General features: G+C 38.5%; 1 protein-coding gene across 1 annotated transcript in view; it reads right to left on the minus strand.

The window, feature by feature from the left end:
- NUCB2 (nucleobindin 2) overlaps positions 1-18059 on the minus strand; it is a 736170-nt gene extending 718111 nt beyond the window's left edge. Inside the window, exon 1 of the mRNA XM_044082707.1 lies at positions 17945-18059. Coding sequence (XP_043938642.1) covers positions 17945-17952 — 8 coding nt within the window. The 5' untranslated portion in view covers positions 17953-18059. The remainder of the gene's footprint in view (positions 1-17944) is intronic.
- Between the last annotated feature and the right edge of the window lie 5506 nt (positions 18060-23565).

Genomic DNA, 23565 nt, shown 5'->3' on the forward strand with positions numbered 1-23565 from the left:
CCTGTTTGAGGGGGCTTGACTTGCTCACATCACCTGGTTTTCTACCCCTCCACAGTGGTGGCTGGTGACTTCAAAGCAAGGGGGGCTTGCAGAAAGCAACTGAATGGGTCGAGACAAATACAGGGGAGCAGGGCTGTATTACAGCATGTCAATAACTGTTACCTGTGATCAAAGAGATGTGGTAATTCACTTTCATCAACAGAGACTTTAGTACAAACCCTGTCATTCCAGCTATACCCCTGCAAGCTGCAGTCAACATTCTATGGGTCCCTGCTACCCACTAGTCTCCCCTGCTCTCACCCCAGTGTCCTCTTCTGTTTTCACGCCATCCTGGCCCCAAACCCTCCGACAGATTACTTATTTCTTGGTTTTTCATACTTTGTCTTACTTTTAAACACCCCCCCCATGCTTTTAACACTCTCTAACTGGCCAAAATTTTACTGTAATTTAATTCTCAAGAACATAACTGAACTAAAACAGGTTCTGTTAAGACCCCAGAACTCATACAGCTGTAGATGATTTGAGGTTCATCTTAGCTTACTTTTTTTACACTAACTTTTGACTTAGCAATGATGGCCTGAACAAAAAAAAAGAGTAAGGAAATATATTTGGTCTTTTTGGGAATAGTCCCCGCTTTTCTACCCCTCTTAAAAGATGTTTTTTTTTGTACCACTCTGTTGTTAGATTGGCATGAAAAGTAAAAGAACCAATGGTCATATGCATATATTAATACTGATGAGGTTCTGGGAGAAGAAAACAAAGCACTTGGATAAAATCCACAAAAAGAAAAGTCCTTCACATAGAAGGAATGGACAGCCATAACCTCAACAGTAGAACCAAATGCTGTTATATGGCAACACTATCATTGCGACACGTCACTGTCACACACATCCTGCCCAGATCACCACATACAGATACTGAGTGCAATGCTGATACTTAACTGTGATAGAAAGTGAAGAAAATGATGTAAACTACTTCTGCAAAATGAGAATAATAAATGCTTATTTTAAACAAATGACAACAGTATCAGTCACTGTTATCCACAGGCAACCCCTTTATCCAACAAGTAAAGCCAACTTTATTCACTGAATATACCTTAGATATCAGAATGTAATGTAAAACAGCAACCACTGGACAAAGTCATTTATTCCCCTCCCTCACATACACAGATGTGACCATCAATTATTTCTGCATCAATCCCTTTAGTAGTTTAACCACCCATGTACAAGCACTTTACTGACACCAAAATGAATTATTATCCTCAGTGACCCCTTCAATAGTGTGTCCATGTATGCACAAGCACATAAATGTAACCAAAATGAATCATTTCCCCAGCAATCCATTCAGTAATTTGTCCATGATTGCCTAAGCACTTCACTGACACCAAAATTAATAAGTCCTCCCAGCGATCCCTTTAGTGGTTTCTTGTCCATGCATGCATGAACACTTCAATGACACCAAAATTAATTTCGCCAACAATCTCTTCAGTAATTTGTCTATGTATCTACAAGTACTCACAGCTACACATACACGCATGTGCATGCACGCACACACACACACACACACACACACACAGACACACACACACTTGTAGAAAGTACTTAACTTCTTCCCACATGCTAACAGTAGCATGCAGACAGCCTGTAAAAAATACTTATTAAAAAAAAACTTTTCCAGTCGTCATGTTTCCTCTTGCACTTTAAGTACTTCCTTCTTGTCTCAGGCTGCCTCAGTCACCTGCCCATGTGTGGAGCTCCAAGGACATAGAACACAACAGGAATTTTACTATTATTTTATATTTTTAATTTAAAAATAATAGTTGACTTTCTGAGTTAACACTTTTCTTTTTACCTGGGGGCTGCAACCCAGCAGCTAGTGCCGCCCTGTCCACTTCACACATGAATTTGAAGCAGGTGCATATACAAGAAACCAGACTACCTTACCAACATACTGGTGACACCAATAAATTAAAGAAAATGGACTCACGTTACATCTCCCATTTTCAAAAGGAAAATAAATAACTAAGTAGATTTTTGCAAAATCATTCATTAAAGTCTATAGATATTACACAAGGTCTTTAATAATATGCTTATAATTTCTGCATTATGTCACACTCATATATTTTTTTTTAATTTGTGGTAATGGTAAATATTTCATAGTCTTACTGGAAGTGGGAAGAGTTATGTGCTATTATAGGTTCATTGGTTCATAGGTAGGTACTAGGCTATCTGCCCGAGGGCATGTATAAGCCTAGCCAGAGTGTGTCGGCTTTCGCCAACCATTGATTAATTAACTGAGCCTCTGTCAAGCAGAGCCAATGGAGTGATCCCAGGGGTGTACTTTCTGTTACCCATCTGTTACCCATCCACTCGTCAAGGCTTCTCTTGAAGAGTGTTAGTGACGGGCTGTGCCTAATGTAGTTAGGAATTTTGTTCCAAAGCGTGGGGAGTCTCTGTGACAGGAATCTATCCCTCCAGCATGTTCTATTTATTGTTGTGGCGAGGTTTAGCTCACTAGAGCGTGTGGCTCATAGTGACTTAGATTTGTTTAGGTGGAACATGTCCATCAATTCTGAGTTGGACATGGCTTTGTAAGTCAGGCAGAGATCACCTCTGAGTAAGCGATATGCAACTGAGTACAGCCGGAGTTTTTTCAGATGGGCTGCATAGGACATATGTTTGAGGCCAGTAATCCTCTTGGTGAGGTGCTTTTGTGGTCTTTCAAGCTGTTAGAAGTGTCTTGTGAGGTACATCCCAAATGGGGCATTGTACTCTATGATGGGTCTGATGAGTGACGAGTAGAGGGGCACTATAACCTCTATTTCTAGAAGCGAACCCCTTAGTAATTAGATGGGCCACATAGAAGGATTTCCTAACTACTTTGGCAATATGATTGTCAAAGGAGAGATTACTATCTACCTGGGTCCCCAGATCTCTTATTACCTCTTCTGCATTAAGGGGGCTGCCGCCTATATGGTAATTTGTGGGTGCTTTGTTTTTCCCAAACGGGATGACTATGCATTTTTTGGCATTTAGCTTGAGGCCATGACTTTGACACCAGGTGTCTGTCTCAGTAAGGCCTTTTTGGAGGATGTCCGTGTCAGCCGGAGAGTCAATTATGGCTCCCAGTTTGCAGTCATCGGTGAACTTGGTTAGCCATAGTCCTCCTGTGCTTGCCTGTACTTCTGAGAAATATATGATGAACAGTAGGGGTCCCAGAACTGAGCCTTGCGGGACACCACTTGTGACTGGTTTAGAGTCAGACCTGGAGCCCGCTATTCTTACAGTGTGAGTTCTGTCTGTAAGTCAGTTGGCAACCCATCTTGTGACATAGGGGTTTATGTTCAGACTGGTGAGTTTTTCTATAATACCCGAGTGAGGAATGGTGTCGAACGCCTTGGCGAGATCAAGGTAGGCTATGTGAACCACCTTTCCCTTGTCTATGGCCTTGGTAACTGTCTCAAAGAAGGCAACCAGGTGTAGTAGGCATAGTCTGCCCTTAACAAAGCTGCATTGGGTCGGGTCAAGTGTTTGGAGGTTCCCAATGTCTTTGTTAATGAGTTCCATGATGATGCGCTCCATAGCCTTGCAGACCAGGCTAGTCAGGCTTATGGGCAATAGTTACCAGGGTCAGTTGTGGCTCCTCCTTTGTGAAGCGGAATAACCATTGCTGTGTGCCATTCTATGGGCACGTAGCCTGTGGAGAGGCTGAGTTTGAACAGCGTGTTTAGGTGGGGGGTTAGTTTGTTCTGTAGTTCGTGCAAGACGCAGCCTGGGACACCATCTGGCCCCATTGATGCTGTGTTTTTGGCTTTTGAAAGAGCTGTTTTCACCTGTGCTTCTGTGATTTCTGGGACATTACACTTTTCCGGTATTGTTGTGGGCCCTTCTGAAGGTGAGAGGGAGGTGAAGTTTGCACTGAATCTATCTGCCAGTATGTTGGCAATATCAGTAGGTTCAGTATATTTTGTGCTATTTTGCACTATCTCAGAGCATATCTGTGAGTTGCCACTTAGATTCCTGACATAGCTAAAGAAGGCTTTGTGGTCATCTTTTGAATCCTTGGGTATTTTTCTTTCGAAGTTAGCCTTGGATGATTTTATGAGGTACCTTAGTTTCTTACTGATACTGATCAGGGATGTCTTTCCTTCTTGGGATTTGCTTTTTTTCTGAACTAGTTTCCTCCTTTTGTTGTATAACCTGTTTATGGCAGGGGTCCACTAGACTGGTTTCCTTCTCTTAGGGGAGTGAGTCTTGGTTTTGCTAGGGATGGCATAATCCATGCATCCTTGTAGGTGCTCATAGAGTAAGGCAGTGTTATCCTTTAGCATGGGGGCTGTGAAACTTACCACCTCTGCCTTAAGTAAGGTGAAGTTTGCTTTAGAAAAGTTTTTCACTGTGGTTTCCTTGGTTGGGGGTGGTGGTGGAGTGTGGACATCCAGGGTGATTAGTTTATGGTCAGATCTAACCAGTGACGGGTTGACCTCCGGTAAGTAAGCAGCACCTGTCATCCATGTTGGTGATGACCAGGTCCAATATGTTGTGGCCTCTGGTAGGGGAGTTTACCAGCTGATCCAGGGCATTTGAGTTGATAAATTCCAGGAAGTGCTGAGCCTGGGAGTTTGTACTCAAGTAGTTTTCCCAGTTAATGGTAGGGTAATTGAAATCTCCCAAGATCAGGGTGTTCAGTAGGACCTTCATGTTTTCCAGTGTCTCCAGAAAGGCAAAGTGGAGGTCCTGGGTCATGGAGGGTGATCTGTAGCAGGCCACAATTTGCATTGTAGATTTGCACAATGTTAATTGCACATGGATGATCTCAGAGGTATCATGCTGCGCCACCAACCTAGAAGTGTGAGTATCCTTGATGAATATGGATACACCCCCTCGTTTTGTGTTTCGGTCCATGTTCTATGGCAGAAATGTGTGGTATGAGTTGTAGCCCAGTAGTGCTGGAGTGCTCTCTGGAGCCTTGAACCAGGTTTCAGTTAGTGCACAGATGTCGACGTTCTCCATACTTAGGAGTGCTTCGAGCGCATGCATTTTGAGATTTAAACTCCTGGCGTTGAGTAGCATAACCCTCAATTTTTTACTTGCGCTGTTTACGGAGGTGGGTTTGAATTTTGAGCCTTGCCTAAAAAAGGCACTAAGGGGGCAGCAAGAGCCTTGGCTAGTATTCGAAAGCCAAGGGATGACAGGTGCAAGCCGTCTCTTGCGAAGCAACGTGGCTTGTCGAGCATGTTACCCCCAGGCTGATAGACACTGGATCCCCCTTTGAATGACACCAGAAGCTTAGCCAATTGTTGAAATTGATCATTTTGTCTTTATACTGAGGTATCATTCTCGGTGAAAGCAAGATGCTACTCAGGGTCAGGGTCATACCCACCTGGGCTACACAGGTCATGCACACCAACATGAACAATGACACAGCCATATTTTTACTAATTCTGGAGTGACCTGAGTGCTTGTGTTATGTGGCGGATTCTGGCTCCCGACAGGGAGCTAACAGTAACCTTCTCCTTGTCCAGCCTAGTGAGTGGGGAGTCAGTATGCCTGACTATTGAGTCGCCTATTACTAGTGTGTTAGTTATGTTATTTCGCCTTAAGGGCTGTGATTGTGCTGCACATTGATTTTGTGTTTTATGTGTTGTCTGGTTTGTGACGGGAGGTGCAGGTTTTGTGGGTGTCTGCTTTGCAACTCTCTGATGCTTTTGCAGGTTTTTATTTAGAGCCTCCGAGTATGATTTTGTGTATTTATGTGTATTTTTTGCCAGTGCTGGTTTAGTAGGTCTATGTGAGGCTGGAGGTGTGGTGCAAATGTTAACCTTCTCCTCATGACTGCCTGTTCCAGTCTTGGGTGGAGATACCTTAGCCTCCAGTTTGGCTGTATAATTGCATCTCTCACATATGTTAGTGTTTTTGGTAGGAGGAGAGGGCTGTCTGTGTACATGAGGCAGTTGTAACATTGCCTCAGGATACCCAGATTCACCAGTTGGACTGGAGAGTACGCCTGAAGTTGCCCTTTGGTCATGCCTGAATAGTAGGGTGAGCTGCTTAGTCGCTTGGTTGGTGAGGGGTGGATAAAGAGCCTTGCCCTGCTGGGCAGTCAAGTGTCGGGGTATATTAGTGCTTGCTATTAGGTCTGAGCAAGTGCTGGATTGTAGGATGCTTTTTGAGTGCTTAGGTTGAGAGTTAGACTAGTTTCACGTGAAAAACTGAAGAGGAGACTTCGTGGAGCTGGGAATAATTTAACCCTAGCTGCCCGGCGCACAAAACCATGCAACGTGTTTTTTAAACTACTAACTTCTGGGCTGGAACCACTCCTCCAGGGACAGATGGCTGCTCAAAGTTCCCCTCTCTCACAGGTGAAAAGAGAAACTTCCCTCTATCCAAGTAAGGTATGGGCAACTCAGAAACTTGTAACACAGCCCTGAATTCAGCACTAGCCTGTAAACTGGACTATACTAGCTTAGAAAGGCGGGAAACAAGAAATTTATTTATTTATTTATTTTTTGAAAAGATAAGGCAAAATAGTAAAAAGTACACTTAAAACAGCTTTAAACGACTACAAGCGATCAGAAAAGGCTATCACACTTTAGTGTGTAGCCTACAACAGTTAAACAATTTATTTAAACAAAAAACAACTTTTTAAAAGTGCAGGCAGTCAAATAAGTACAATATGTGAAAGAAACAAGCTTTTAAATCACAATAAGTGCTGGAAAATCAGCGTTTAGGTGGAAAACAGTTAAGTACAGCAAGAAAATACAGAAAACTGATACTCAATCACTCCAAAGTCTCTCTTTTAAGCTAGAAGGCTTATATCAGTTTAAGGCTTTCTAGTGCTTTCTAGCAGGTTACAGGAAAGATGGGAAACAAGTGCAGATGTGGTCTTTTAAACCAGAAAGTTGAAAGAGTTGGACAACTTCCCGAATGGTCAATAAACTAAAATTCCTAGGCCAAGAACCACTCCTCTTGTGGTAGACAAGCTACCTAGTACTTACCACTCCCACTGATAAGCTAGAAAGCTGCACTCCAACACAAAGGCTTGGGGGGCTCAGAAGCTTACAAACAGTCCTGGATACAGCAAATCTGTACCTGGACTAGACTAGTTATAAGAAAGGTGGAGATCAAGCACAAACACGGGCTTTAAAACCAGAAAGTTGAGAGAGATGGAAAAAACTGCATAAACAGCCAATAAACTACAATTTCTGGGCCAGAACCACTCCTCTTGTGGTAGATAGACAACCTAATGCTTACCACTCCCACTGATAAGCTAGAAGGCTTCCTTCCAACACAGAAAGGCTTGGGGGGGGGGGGGCTCAGAAGCTTACAAAGAGTCCTGGATACAGCAAATCTGTACCTCGACTAGACTAGAACAGGAAAGGCAGGAAACAAGCACAAACAGAAGCTTTTGAATCAGAAGGTTGAAAGAGATGGAAGAGCTTCCCAAATGGCCAATAAACTATAATTTCTGGGCCAGAAACCTCTTCTCCTGTGGTACATAGGCTACCTAGTGCTTACCACTCCCACTGATGAGCTAGAAGGCTTCCCTCCAACACACAGAAAGGCTTGGGGGGCTCAGGAGCTTACAAACAGTCCTGGATACAGCAAGTCTGTATCTGGGCTAGATAAGTTACAGGAAAGGCAGGAAACAAGCTAGGATTTTTTTTTTACAGAAAAGCAGCTAAAAGAAGAGTAAATACAATTCAAATGCAGTGCAGGCTATCACATGTATATCAATATTACGTCAAATACAGTTTAATTAAATGCAATTAGATTAACAAATGACTAAATATTAAGAAGGCATTAAATTAGAAGGCTACTAACAAGCAGTAATACGCGCAGAGCAAGAACAACTGAACAGATAGCCTGCAGAACAGCAACTAAGACAGTTACAGTAAGAGCAGCTGTATATATATATATATATATATATATATATATATATATATTTTTTTTTTTTTTTTTTTGAGGGAGGGAACACAGCAGGATTAAGAGGCTACAGGGATTGTCCTTCTCAAATGCTCTCTTTGTGCACAGTAGGAGTGTCTGAAATCAAACTATGATCTCACTGCACTCAGTTGACTGAGCAAATGAGATAGGCCCAGGAGGAGTATCTAAATACAAACTTACAAGAGGGGCGGGCAGTTTCAAAGCAATCAAGATTAACACCAAGACAAGAACAGGGAGGGTGGATGAGAGAAACAGTGGAGACACAGGAGACAGAAACAGAAACAATACAGCACCACTATAAATAATAGGCAAGTGTATAAATACAACACAGTGCAAGTTAAAGTGGCAAAATGTTTACTTATCAGTTTGAAATAGATTCCAACTCTGCACAGCAAGTCTATCAGCTTTCAGGTGCATGTGTGAATGGGTGTGCCTTCTTTGAAGGTCGGGCTGGCACCTTGGCACTGTAAAGATCCACTGCCAATCATTAGTGGACCGGAGTTCCACCATGGCGACCCATGTTTCGTTTCCTGACTGCTCGACTCCCCTGAGCTGCGTACTTCAACACCTTTCTCTTCACTAGTCTAATGATGTTGATTTTCAACCCTTAAGCCAAGACGTTAAGAGGAAATCTATACACCTGATAATAACTGCAAGACACCATGGCCTCCAAGAGAACAAGTTCAATTTTCAAATGTTATCCTAAGTAGGTGATCAGATTATTATGATTTGCTTTTATTGCCTGGCTGTACCTACTTTTTCAACAGTCTTTGTACCTGTATTAATTGTCTGCAGGTAGAAATGTATGGATGACATACAATACAACTACATTTGTGATGCACATCTTTTACTTCTGTGTTGTCTGCAGTGTGAACTACATATTAAGTGATTTATTTATGTGTATTTGCTACACAATATACAGTCCATTTTATCTTGTCACAGCGCTCAGTCTATAGTAATGATCATTGCTAACAGAATATTTTAACATGGGGAAATTCTGAAGTTTAACAGGCTGCCACTAAAAATGTGAAGAAAACTTCATATGTTCCGCAACCCAGATTTCTATTTTTAAAAGCAAATTAGTCATTCTCTGAGTACAATTTTAATCCACTTCACAGATGTGTTGGAGGAGGAAGCCTTATCAAGCACTCGGTGGAAAGAAGGCAGTGAATTTGACCATGGACAGGACACCAGTTGATCACAATACCTTCTCTAACAAAAACATGTGTCCAGTTTACGAAAGATGAGACTTAAAACTGACTTGGGAATCTTAATGATTTACAGCGAGGCAGACAAGACATGCAGATGAGCAGGGCCGAGCGAGAGATGTTCAGGACACAGTTCCAAGTATCCTGTCTAGAGGACATGTAGACTGTGATTTCAGATTTGGGAGAAAGAAAATTATTTAGGGTAGCCAGATGTTCACACTATTAGAAAATGCATCAGGTCACATATTCTCCAACCTAAGCACATTCTCACAGGCAGATTTTATCAGTAAAATAAAAGTATACTATAAACACACACAAATGCACAGGCATGCATGCACACACACATACACACACACACACACACACACACACACACACACATATATATATATATATATATATATATATATATATATATACATACATACATACATACACACAGACAAACACAATTTCCTTAGTTTTTTAAGTAGTGAAGAATGAACTCAATTTTGTACATACCCTTCTTATTATTCATTTATTCACGTTTAGCAGGACAGTTAAACTTGGTGAGATATATATCTTCAGTGAAAGTCCAAGGAGAAAAGCTCCACAATGTTTGAAAAAACAGGTATATCAAAGTGTGATATTAGAAATTATTCAAAATACATTTAATTTCACTGACCATGGCTAATGCCACATTAATGAACAGAGAGGAATATTTAAAGTGATTTCAGTTACAAGTAAGGATATTATCTCAAAGAGATAAGAATGATAGGAAAAATCTACTAAGCGCAGTGTTTCAAATCATTAACTGTACAGACAAATATAAGAGGGGAAGATCTACGGAGGGCAGACTTGGGAGGAAAGGAGGTTAAGTGAGGAAGCAAAGAGAATAAGAGTAGAGGGAGTAGGGATGTTATGAGGAGATAGGTATACAAACCTCTTCCACACTATAAATTACAGTAGTAACAACTGATAGAATAGAGGAGGCACAACAGTTTGCAGTGGTTTTAGGTGCGAGTGATAGATTGTCAGTACCACTTTAATTTTACATAACGCCGAGGTTTTATAAGGAAGGTCTCTCCCTCAGTGTGCAGCTACAGAAGGATGGGGATCCACATTTGTGAATTGTACTGAATTGCTAAAAAGGTTTGTAACTTTGCATATATTTAATTTAATGTGGACTAAGTATCATATAGGTTTCGAGGAGTGTATTATTGTTTGTCAGGGTTATAAAGGATATTATGGGTTACTTTTAACTGGTTAAATATCGGAGTTTTTTATAGTCTAACCAGTTTAGTCACAGCTATGCAGTGGATGGGTATAAGAGAGTTTGTTAGCAGCAATTGTCACTATTTTGTTGTATGTTGTTTTCAGCTTATGACATTTTTGTTTAGGTCTCTGAAAATGATGAGTTGTATAAGTGAGGTGGAAGTAAGAGTGTTAGAGATGTAGATATTAGTGACAGCTCTTTAAGGGAAGATTTAGCTTTGTAAAACATATCTAGTTTCCAACTTGTTTTAGAGACTACATAGTTTGTGCAACAGTCAAATTTAAGAGAATCAGAGCAAAACACTCAGCTGTATAAAAATATATATAGTAGTTCTAGGTGATTTGGTCACTGTTTCTTGTGCCTACTTGACCCCATGTGAAAGACATGGGAAAAAGTGTCCATATCAGTCTGCTCTTATTCCAGGGAGTTCTGTATGTCTAGCAAGTTCTGTGGGTATGTTGCTTACAGAATTTAGAGAGATGCTTGGTGGAATTGTGTGGCTATTATTTATGTTGAATTTCATTATCTTGTTTTTTTACTACATTTAGCTGTAAACAAGGCGGTGAGTCATTTCTCTAGATAGTTGAATGGTTCTCATGTAATTGTAGTTTATCAATGATTTCTGCAGATGCAGTGAGATGTGAATCATCAGCATAGTGTACTAATCTAGTGTTGCTAGTTGCTTTGTGCATGTCACTTATGGGAGAAGTTGGTGTAGTGGTTAAGGTGTTTACTTTAGAGATACAAGGTACAGGATTTGATTCTCACCTTTGAAAGGGAAATTGGCTAGGTTTAACATGGCTCATAAGAGCAGCTAGCCCAGTACTAAGCTATGAACCTATGAAGAAGTGGACCTGGTATGGATAATTGTTGTACGTGTACACATTGTTCAGTGGTAGGTACAGAGACAGAACAGGTGACCTGCCAGTATACACAGTGTGACCATTGGGACAGATCGCTATTGAACTAGTTTAGGGCCTCTGGACCAGTATAGTACCTGGATAGTCTATTAAGTAGTAATGTAGAACAGACTGTATCAAATGCTGTGAACAAATCTAAGTGATACTTCATAAAGTCTTTAATATTTTGCTATTGTTATTTTCATTTACAAAAGTTAATAGTGCATTTTTGGTACTATGATTATGGAAGCAACCATGTTATACAAGAGAGACTTTTATTTATTTTTTTGTAAGACATGGCATTTTGTTTTTCGAATATATTTTAAGATTTTTAAAACTGGGAATAAAATGGCTATAAGTAAGTAATTTGACAGATCTGTACACAGTTGCCATTGTTCAGAAGAATGATACAGGATTGTTTCCTTATGAGTGAGACATACCTGTTATGGATTGATTACATTAAAATAACAATAGGATATGCAATTGATTGTACTACCCTACAAAGATATTTAGGCAGTAAATTATGTGTAGCGAGGGTGGTTATTTTAGTTTAGCTAGTAAGTTTTTTTGATTTCCTTTGTGGTGATATGTTGACATTTAAATGTTTCTTGGTCCTTAAAGACGTTCATTTCTTCTGCTAATATTTCCTGGTAACAGTAGAATTTATGAATTTGGTATTCATTTTTCAGGCTATGTTGTGATTAGTTTCTGAGAAGTCAGAGCTTGGCTGGGCTTGTTTCCCTGGTGCGATCAAGTTATTTATGGCACGTTATTACGATTATTTTTGCGTGTTTCTTGCATATGTATAAAATGTTTAGTTTCTTATTGCTGGGTACTGTTGCTTATTAAAAAGATACAGCTCCTTTTCCCTCGGTTTTCAAGCCTTAATTTTGTACTTTGAGAGTTCTTTAATTTCTGAGGTTAGCTCCTGCCTCTTCATCTAAATGGGGGTTACACTGCAAATGGAGGTGTAACATTTAGAAACCTTTCTACTGGAATATGTGATATTTACCATCAGGAAGCCATGGACAACTCGAAGATTACCAAACAGAGAAGAGAGGTAAAAGCAATCATACAATGTACCTTGTTGTAGTCCTGGAGCTTGAACTAAACATTTGGGGTCACATATGCACTTTTATTCCATTCTATGATCCCTTACCTTTCCATCTGAAACCAGCTGTGTAGACCTCCCTCACTACTGCAAGTTCCCTACTGTGTACTGGCACTGCCGGTAACAGTTTTTTTTAATGTCAGGACTCACTAGAGTGGGTCCCAAAACAACATGGAAACTGAATGGCTAAAAAAAGCAGACTTGCAAATTTTCTGAGAAATAGCAATCTCAGAGTTGCCCTCCTGCAAAAAAAGAAGTTTAAAGGAGAAGAACGATATTCAAGATGGTCTTCTCCTGCAGTTTCGATCTTTTTTTCAACTTGTCAGCACTTGGCATTTTAAGTGCCAGCATTTCAATAGGGAGTTGGGGCTGTGCCTTGTCTGAGTACACTTGGGGCAAGCAGTCCTGGTACCAAAGATGGACACTACAAGATCTTACTCCTAATGTACAGATATTCTAAATGGACTGACATTTGGCATCACCATATCAATCAAAACTCTTTATGGACTCCTAGTTGTCCATTTGGTAGCTGCATGCATCATATTTCTGATATAAATCTGAAAGATGATAGGTTAACAGCAACCCAAACCTGTCACTGAATATGAGGCTGCCTCTCATTCAGCTTCTATCAAAGTCATTGCAGATGAGGACTCATATCACTGCTTTAAATTGAGAATAATGAAACCATTTCAAATACACAATCCATATGTAAAGAAATGACTCACAAATCTATTCTGGTCTTTCTGTAATACCAAGTAAATGTTACATGCTTTCCAAGTACTAACTTGGTCAACAGAAATGTTTTAATCTGTTCAGTTATCTCCCTTATGAAATACTACCCAAAGGTCTGTGTGTAGGCAGAGACCAGTTGGTATAATGTTTAAGGTCTTTGCCTCCCATGCACAATGTACAAGGTTTAATCCTGACCTCCGGCCAATGCCTGTTTGGAGTTTACATGTTCTCCCTGTGCCTCTGTGGGTTCTTCCCACCTCCAAAAAACATGCTGTTTCCATCTCAAACTCACCAGTTAAAGGAGCTGTGGGTACTAGCACATACTCTACTTGGTGACTATAGGGGGAAGAATTGTATAGACCAATCACTTTGGGCATCTACTGTGGTGCACAGTATCAAGATAGGAGAACATGGATCACAGACTGTGTGCTGTGGCAGGGCTAGCCACTTGATGCTGTAAAATATGGCACCAGGTGATTCGGTCATGTTGACTAATGTCACCAAATGGGCATGGGTAGTTATTGGTGATAAGTGGATTGAGGATCTGGCCTACTCCAACCTATGACAGGGACGCATGCTAATGGTGGGAAGGGTGTATGTGACCCTATTGGCCACCTTGTGCCCAAGAAAGTCCAGCAGCCCTGGGTCAATAAGCTACTGGCCAGCCGGTGTCCAGTTGTCCAGCATGGGTTACCTGGGATCACTCTGTTGAGTGAAAGCTGGATGTAAAACCAATCAGCTTGCCAAACATGAACTAGGAATTGCTACAGTCAATGCAGGTTCACTGACAGGAGGCAGCTTAGAAGTGGATGACATGAAGGTAAGAAGGAGGCTGGATATCCTGTGTGTCCAAGAGACCAGATGGAACAGCAGTGCAGCAAAGCCACTTGGCTTGGGATCCAGAGCCTACTACTTAGGGAAGGACAGGTTGGAAATGTGGTGTGAGAGAGGCTTAAGGAGGCAGTGAGGGATGTCATCAGAATGAGGGACAGACTCATGGCAATCAGACTTCAGTGTAATGGTAGGACTGTATTCATAATCTCAGTCTGCCCCACAGCAGGGTTGTGATAGTGAGGAAGAGTGCATTCATACAGCAGTTGCACGACCTACTAGATAAAGCAGGACAACATGAACTGGTGTTGATAATGGGTGACTTGAATGCACATATCGGGACAGACAGAACAGGATATGAGCACTGCTTGGGTCCACATGGGTGGGGCAACAAGAATAAAGAAGAAGAGGCCATTCTAGACTTCTATCTGGCAAATGGTTTGATAGAAGACAACACATGGTTCAGAAAAAGAGAGCGTCACTAGATCACATACAAGAGTGGCTAACATGCAACTCAAAGAATAAAACTGGATAACTAAAAATCTTCACAAATGAAACATAAAATGAAAGTTGAAACCAACAACACGTCCCAGAAAAGCACGGACACTGTAACTTAGCTTTCATTCACTTTAATGACTGTGAACTTCCTCACAAAAACATCCATCTATCCTCACAAACACACTTAATTAATTAGTCACATGATTAGACTTCAAACATTACTAATGCTGAATAAAATAATATATATATATATATATATATATATATATATATACTGTACACAAAACTTTCTGAAACAAATTTAAATGTTTAAATAAATTATTTACATAAAATTTACATATATTGTAAAAAACATTTTATGTTAATAATGTCATTAAGACCTGGCACGCTATCAGCACCTAAATGTATTTGCCATAAACTTTCTTTACATTCTAACCACGTCTTATAGTCCCCTGAAAACATCTCTGAACTGACACTATCCAACACCGAAAAAACAAATTTCTTAAAACTATTACAAACAGCAGCATGTCTAGCCAAGGCATTGTTTTGTTCTCCTTTTCTTATTGCTAACATATGTTCAAAAATCCATCTTTTCAGACACCTGGTAGTTTTTCCAGTATAATAACATGGACATGAGAGGCACTGTGCCACAAACTACCATTTCACTATTACACATATAATAAACATTGGTCCAAATCATTTTTTTTATTATGACTGAAAAAAAAAATGAAAATGTATTACTAATATACCTACACTGTCTACAGTTGTTGCACGCATAACTACCTTTCTTTTGTATTACCTTCATGTTAGTGTTACTCCTATCATTTGATCCTTGTTCCAACAAACTTTTCATATTTATAACTTTCTTATAGGTAAAAGATGGTCGTAAACCAATGACCTTAACCAAATCAGAATTTCCTAAAAGAATCTTCCAGTTTTCTATTATGATGTCCTTTATAAACTACATCTCATTGGTTATTGGTAGTGGAAATGAACAACATTACTTTTGAATTGAACCTACCACTGTAGTATTACTATGTTCATCACCTTGTACAACCTGTCCAGTGCAACCTTTCAAAATTGGACCAGCCTTTCCACTTCTTAACAATAACACCTCTTTCTCTATTCTTTGTAACCATACCGTTTTATAACCTCTAGCTTCAAAAAAACTTCTTAAGTATCTTCTTCATGTACAAAAATTGCATCGCTAGAGGTTAATCTACTTAACCTGATCAATTGTCCCTTTACCACTCCCTTTTCATATAAGGTGGATGAAGGCTGCCTCTATGCAAATATTGGTTAGCAAATACTGATTTTCTATAAATAATACTAACAAAATTCCTACCATGAAAATCATAAGATGCAAATCCAAAATATTAATACTTTGTCCAAACCCACTAATAACAAATTTCAACAAGTTAGTGAAACTATTTAAATCAGAAACAAAACTAACAAATTCATCGTAATTGCCCTTCCACAAGAAAAACAAATCATCAATGTAACAATGGTATAACAAAACTTTATCAGCCAACTGATGTGTAACCAAATATTTCTTCTCCCAGTTGGCCATTACTAAATTGGAAAAGGCAGGTGTTACCCTTGCCCCCATCGCCACACCAGAAGACTGTTTATAAAATTTGCCATTGAATAGAAAAAAATTATTATCCAATACTATGTCCATAATTGCACATATAGTATTGATTTTAGTGCAACTGAAATCAGTGGAGGTACTTAAATATTCTCTCAGATATTCCAGTCCCACTTCCTGGTCTATACTCGTGTAAAGTGAAACTACATCTAGAGAAGCAAAAAGAAAACTACATTCATCAAGTCAAAAATCCCTCAAAATTTCAAGTGCGTGCCATGAATCTTTTAAATAGTATTTTGAATTCTGTGTTACAGGATTGAAAATATAATCCAACCAAAAAGACAATGTTTCAGTCTTTGATTTTGATGCCGAAATAACCAGTCTAAACAGGGGATTGTGACAATTCTTTTGTACTTTTGGAATCCCAAAAAGCAGTGCCATCTTGGGAAATTCCACTTGTAAAAAAGAAAAACTCTGATCTATCTCCCCCTGACAAAACATGTCAAACAATAAAGTGTCCAATTTTAAATAATTTTTTATAAACAATGAATGCACTCTTTTGTAAACTCTTTCATCTTCTAACAATCTTTCCAGTGACAAAATATAATCTTTCTGATCCATAATCACTATTTTGCCCCCCTTATCAGTTTTCATAACTCTTAACTGTTTGTTGTTACACAAATATTTCAATGCTTCTTCCTCAAAATATGTCAAATTGTACACATTATTGTCAAACTTTAAAGATCTAAAGTCAGACTCCCAGATATTCTGGAAGAGTTGGTGTCCCCAAAAGTGGAGGATTATATGTACTATTTTTCTTGGGAATCTTACTATCCATAGCATGACTGTCTAATGTCATTCAGTATGTAACTCAGATTTAACTTTCTCAAAAATAGCCTGAAATCAACAATTACTTTAGCAATGTTAACAGAGTTTCCCAGTATAAAAGAAAGGCCCTTTTTCAGTACATTATAGACATGTTCTGACAAATGTACATCTGAAAGGTTCAAAACTTATATACCAAACTGTGAACTATCAGAATGTACTACCATTTATTTTTGTTGTTCCTGCCTCTCCCCTTCCCTTTGTTCTGTACTACTTTGGACCAAGTGGGTGTCTTTTTGTTTCCCTGATTGTCCACTAAAAAAGGACCCAAATTCTGTGTGGGACAAGGACCATTTCCTTCCTGTACAGTAGTACCCTGATTCTCATTATGCATCACCTTAACGTTGTTATTGTTTGTCAAAGTGGAATTGTTAGAAGTATTAGAAACATAACTATTACCCAAAACATTATTTTCATTGGCAATTTCATCAATATGTGCACTAACATTGCCATTTACCATATCACTCTGTAAGTTTCCACTGCTTTCAATGGAAACATGACTGCTGTATTCACGTACTGCATAGGCTGTTTTATTTGAATAGGACAGAATGTCCCTCCTTAGTTTGCCCTGTTTTCTACTTACAATAGTCACCCTATATCTGTCAGCCTTTGCAGCAATACTATAGTATAAACGGTTCAAAATGTTAAAACATGCAAAAGTCTTAATCTTATTCTCCAAATCATTCATCGCCACCTTGACTTCTTCAATTTGTTGTTGATAGTGTTCTACTAAAATCTGCATCAATCTGATGCCAGATTCATTAAACAGTTCAGTCAAGCGGTTAAATAGAGAATCCCCATTCTTAGCACAATTTGGGAATTTTATAAACCGCAAACCCTGCAGTACACACTTCCGCCTGATACACTCTACTAAATAACTGATCTCGACGCTAAGCATAATATATCTCAAAGTTAATTTCTCCAAGTCATAAATACATTTTTTACATTGATTCTGTTCAAATGCCGTGTTAGATGCCTTGTCAGTACTTACAGAATCATTGTCCATACCCGCAAATGGGGTTGTCTTGAGTTTGAAAAACATGTTCCAAAATGTTATTATTTAGAACAGAAACTCTCTCCAACTAGGTGTCTTCATCTGGTCTCTCCCTAGTCTCAACCAAACCATTACGTTGTTCCTCTACAGGACCCGGATTGTTGTTCGACAATGTATTTGAAATGCCCACTCTTTCGAGCCCTCTGCTGATAGCAGTAGAAATAACAGCTTTAATCTGTTCGGAAAACTGACTGAAATTGTCAAGCACTGGATGGGTATATAGATTCAAAAGCGCATCCTGTGAAATGCCCTCCATGTAAATGGTCTTGGACAACTTCTAAAAACCACAAACAAAGAATAAAACCGGATAACTAAAAATCTTCACAAATGAAACTTAAAACGAAAGTTGAAACCAACACCACATCCCAGAAAAGCACGGACACTGTAAAAGTAGCTTTCATTCACTTTAATGACTGTAAACTTCTTCAGAAAAACATCCATCTACCCTCACAAACACACTTAATTAATTAGTCACATGATTAAACTTCAAACATTACTAATGTTGAATAAAATAATAATTAAAAAAAATATATATATATATATATATATATATATATATATATATATATATATATATACTGTACACAAAACTTTCTGAAACATATTTAAATGTTTAAATAAAATATTTACATAAACTAATTTACATAAAAAAATATCTGGGAAGGGTGGTTGAGTAGAAGGGAAGTCTGAATGAAAAGGTCAAAGCTAAAATCAGAGGGGCTGGCATAGAGTGTCAGGTGTAGTGTATGACAGAAGAATGCCAAAGAAACTGAAAAGTAAGGTGTACAAAACAGTGGCATGTCCAGTACTACTATATGGTACAGAAACCTGGGCAGTAAATGCACAGCAGATGAAGAAGCTAGAGGTGATGGAAATAAAATGCCTGTGATGGGTGGTAGGATACACACTGTGGGACAGACAAAGAAATGAGGACATAAGAGCAGAAACTTCAAAGAAAAACAGGGAACGTTTCACCGCAGTTAAGCAATATATAAAAACTTTAATAGATAAAATCCACTCAACAGCTCAGAACCAGAACAAGCGCTTTTGGCGTAACGCCTTCTTCAGATCCTGATTATTCTGTCCTGAGTATTCTAAATTTAAAATACTGACTTCCAATCACAAGTCCAAACTTTTAGTCAGATGACCCAGTCGAAAAAATAGTCAAAGTCTTTTTTGCCATGTTTCATAATCCAGCCAATCATGCTTTGTTAAAATAGCGAAGTTCACATTTCAACCAATGGAATATCTCCTCATTATCTTCCTATGCACTGTCTGTAGAGACAGACTTCTTCAATCCGAGATGTGTAGCCAATAGTATACATACAAACGCAGCACATCTCTTTATCATCCATTCAGGTACAAATACTTTTTCAATGCCCAATAAAAAGCCTCCTATGACTGAAATACTAGAAACTGCAGATCGCTACAAATTATTAGAGTGTTAACAGTATTCCTTATTTCTGTTCTCTCCTTATTCCTTAAAAATCCCACACTTAGGATTTTTCATATTTAAAAAAAATTGCCTTTTAAAAATATATCAGCTTGCGGCAGCTTCATGCCTCCCGATCTAGGTACTATTCGTTTCTCCGCTGTCAGAAGACAGCCTCATATTGCATTTATAAAAATGGTAGCAAATTCTTCATAAAGGCTTTTTGATTATTATTTAGTTGTTATTCTCCAAAGGTAGTAGCTGAAACTTTTGACTACATATCAACTAGCAAATGGAGTTTCAGAGAAGACAGCAAAATGCTGTTATAGCCTATAAAGATTTTTCCGTTTACTACTAAGCTAAGACTTAATGCAAGTAGCAAAACATATTGGCACAATCTCTCTTATTTTGTTTGCCATCCATTCAGAATACAAATGATTCCTCAGCAATTATTATTTAATTATTTGCCAATAACTCACATTGCAATGGAAAACAACTGAAACTTTGGCTGCGCGCCAGCTAGCCAATAAAATTCAGAAAAGACAGAGAATTTTTGTCCTGACCAATGGAGATTCACTCCGTCTTCACATAATATGCCAAAACTTATGGCCAGTGATAATCCATAATAAAATCGTCTGTCTCCATATTTTATATAATTCATCTAAAAAGTTCCCAGATACTCAAGTTAAAGTTATAGTGGCAATAACATTATTCAATCTTTTTTCATCTATCCAGTGAAAAATGGCAACTTGCCATAAAGACCAGTAGAAATATATCACTTTACTATTATCGGACTTGCTCGCTGGGCTAAATATTCTATCCAATATTAATATTATTGTTAGTCTTTATTTTAAAAGTTAAATAGTCTTAGCAATCTAGAAATCAATGTGCTGGTCTGCCATTTTATTTAATCAATAGTAAGCCTCTGTAACGGCAAGTTTTACTTTTGCCAAGAGACATCTTTGTTCTTATTGATACGCCACATTAGAATTCCTAATCAAAGGTAGAGAAAAATCTCCATCTTCTGTCCTCTATAGCTCTTAACTATCCAAAAAAAGGACACATCCATAGCCAGAGTACAAAGGTTGTCAGATCCCAGCTTTACTTCTATCCGACCAATGGGAAGGCTAGAAAAACAGTAAAATTCTATTCCCACCAAAGGGAATAGCACTTCCTATGTGGGTAAATCTCTGTAGCGGTAAGGCTCTAATTTTGTCAAAGAAGTTTTTAGTTCATATCATTACTCTGAATTGGAGCTGCGGTGGTGGTGCTGCAGTAGCATTGTCGCCTCACAGTAAGACGTTGTCCTGTTCGATTCTCAGCTAGAGCGTCTTCTGTGTGAAGACATGCGTGAATGGGTGTACCTTCATTGAAGGTTGTGCATCATGGCTGGCAACTCGGCACGTAAAAATCTACTGTCAATAATTAGTGGACTGGAGTTCCGCTGTGGCGACCCCTAACCAGGAAAAAAACGAAAGATACAACAACAACATTACTCTGATTTGTAGCTTCTAAAATGAGCCTCTATAGCAACAAATATCAAAAGAGGTCTTCATTCCTATTAACATGTCATGACTGAATTCCTTATCAAAAAAGGCTGATATCTGCTCTTATTTCTCTATAGCTAATATTGTAACTTCATATTCAGATTTTTCTGCTTATATCAGAAAAATCCTGTTATTCATAACACTAGGATTTTTAGTCATAAATAGACTGAAGGTTACATCTTCTTTCCTCTGTAACTCTTAATTATTCAATGAAATAGGTATTATCAAAACCAAGGTAAAGACACAATCAGGGCTCAACGTTCATTCCTCTCAACCAATGGGAAGAACGGCACATCTCCATTTTCACTAATAGGAGTATCGCCTCCTATATAGATATGTCTTTATAGCGACAGTTATTTAATCTTGTCTAAAGAAATATTTTATTTGTACCACATTAGAGTCTCCAGTCAAAAATGGACTGATGTCTACATCTTCTGTCTTCTGCAACTCTTAATTTTACAAGAAGAAAGGAATTGTCAGAGATCAAGGCTTAGAAGCAAACAAATACCTTCTGAAGGCTGCTGATAAAAGTTAAAAATCCTTTATTGGAGGAATATCCATAATACAACCACCATAAAACCATAAAAATCTGTTGAGCGCTTTCGTACACCCTCTTAGGTGAACTTCTTCAGAACTGAGAACAATTCAGATGCACATAAATATCTTCACAGCTTGTTACCAATTAAACAATTACACATTCTTTTGGAAATTAAAGGGGCAAACTTCCTTTCTTTACAATACATAATGTTTCATCCTTAACACTGGTGCAATAGAGCAACTATCATTTAAACCAGGATATACTGTTGCCCTTAAACTAATATGCCATCTAGTTTCCTTAAGATTTAAATTGTCATTTGTTACCTTGCCCTGCATATCCTTCTGTATAGAATCCAATACAAAAAATGTAAACTGATGTGTGCTTTTTTTTGTATACGTCTATATAGGGCATTTGTTGATGCCTCTAGTCTTATGTCTCTCATATGATCGTAAATCTGATCCCTTAACCTCCTAGAGGTCATCCCTACATAGAAACATAGACATTGTTGGCAGAAAGCAACATATACCACATTCACTGTATTACAATTATAATAAGATCTAGCAGTATATGTATATTTGTGGATTGTTACCTGGTTATTCACTAAAATGTATGTACAAAACTTGCATGCCCCACATTTAAATGTGCCAGTCTTTTTATTTGGATTTAAATTAGACTGGGAGGTAGTAGTGGCCCTTTCCAATATTTGTTTAAAGGTGGTATCTTTTTTATATATATCCTATTTTTTTCCACCATGTTTGGTTCAGATAAAATCAACCACCAGTTTTTAAAAATTACATTGGTGATATTTCTGGCATCCAGGTTGTATGTGGCTATAAAGGCTCTGTTATATCCCTTTTGTTCACATTGCCTATTAGTATTTACCGTCCCGCCATGGAGGAGGATTGGTTGAATGATCCCCATTTTTCTTTTTCTTTGAACTTCTCCTAAAATATCATAGACAAAACCTTCCGGATAACCTCTCATTAGAAACATTTTTACCACTTTCCCATACTCATTTGTAAAATTCCTTTCATTAGATATCATCCTGGCCAGTCTAACAAACTGGCCTTTTACAACAGCTTTTTTCTGATGTGTGGGATGATTACTGGTGTAATGTAAATATGTATTAGAAAACGTAGGTTTTCTGTAAATATTGGACTCATATCTTCCTTTCTCAAACATTTGCTACTTGTCACACTGAAAATGTGATTTATCTTGCTATTTATTTATTTATTATTTATTTATTTAACATTTGTTTACCAGGATGGTCTGGCTGGACAGCTAGTGTCCATTTTCAGTGGAGTCCTGGGGAGAAAAGCTCCAAAAACAGTTACAGAGTATGAACAATTTATAATAAACAATCAAGGTACATGTGTAGAAAGGTCAACAAGCTAATAATGCAGAGATAAAACACAGTAATGTGGGTGCAGAGTTATAGTATAGGTATGCAAACAATATTTACAATATGTACAAAGAGAAAGTGGAAGAGTGTAATACAGTATCATGTGTTTGACTAAAGCATAGGGGGAATCTTCTTTCAGCAGGATGGGAGATCAGGGAGGTCCATTGCAGATACATAAATGGTTGGTATATAGATAGGAATTTAGTTGGGTTTTGAAGGTGGATGTACAATTTTGTAGTCTGAAGTCAGGAGGCAGGTATTCCATATTTTTGCAACTTTGTGAGTGAAGAGAGATTCACTAGAGCTGTTTTTACACTGGACATTTTCTATTAGAGCTTTGTTACTGGATCATAACTGCCTATTTGAATTGTAGAAGGTTACAAGGCCAGCCAGGGCAGGGTTTTTTTTTCAGGATGATATAAGATTTGGTGTGCCAGGTTGAGTTGGTAGTATCGTAGTAGGTTTGGTTTGGGAACTCTAACCAGTGTAGTGTATTTAGGGGACTGGCAGTGGTGAGAGCATGATCTGGCATTTGTAGTGAATCTGGGGATTTTGATATAGCATGTGGAGAGTTAAAGGTCAGTTTTTATTTAGGTTTGTTAATAATGGGCATGCATATAGTAGTGTTGCTAGCAGATG

Source organism: Protopterus annectens, chromosome 9.part0 (assembly GCF_019279795.1).
Source record: "Protopterus annectens isolate FY-2018-M chromosome 9.part0, PAN1.0, whole genome shotgun sequence".
Lineage (NCBI taxonomy): Eukaryota > Metazoa > Chordata > Ceratodontiformes > Protopteridae > Protopterus > Protopterus annectens.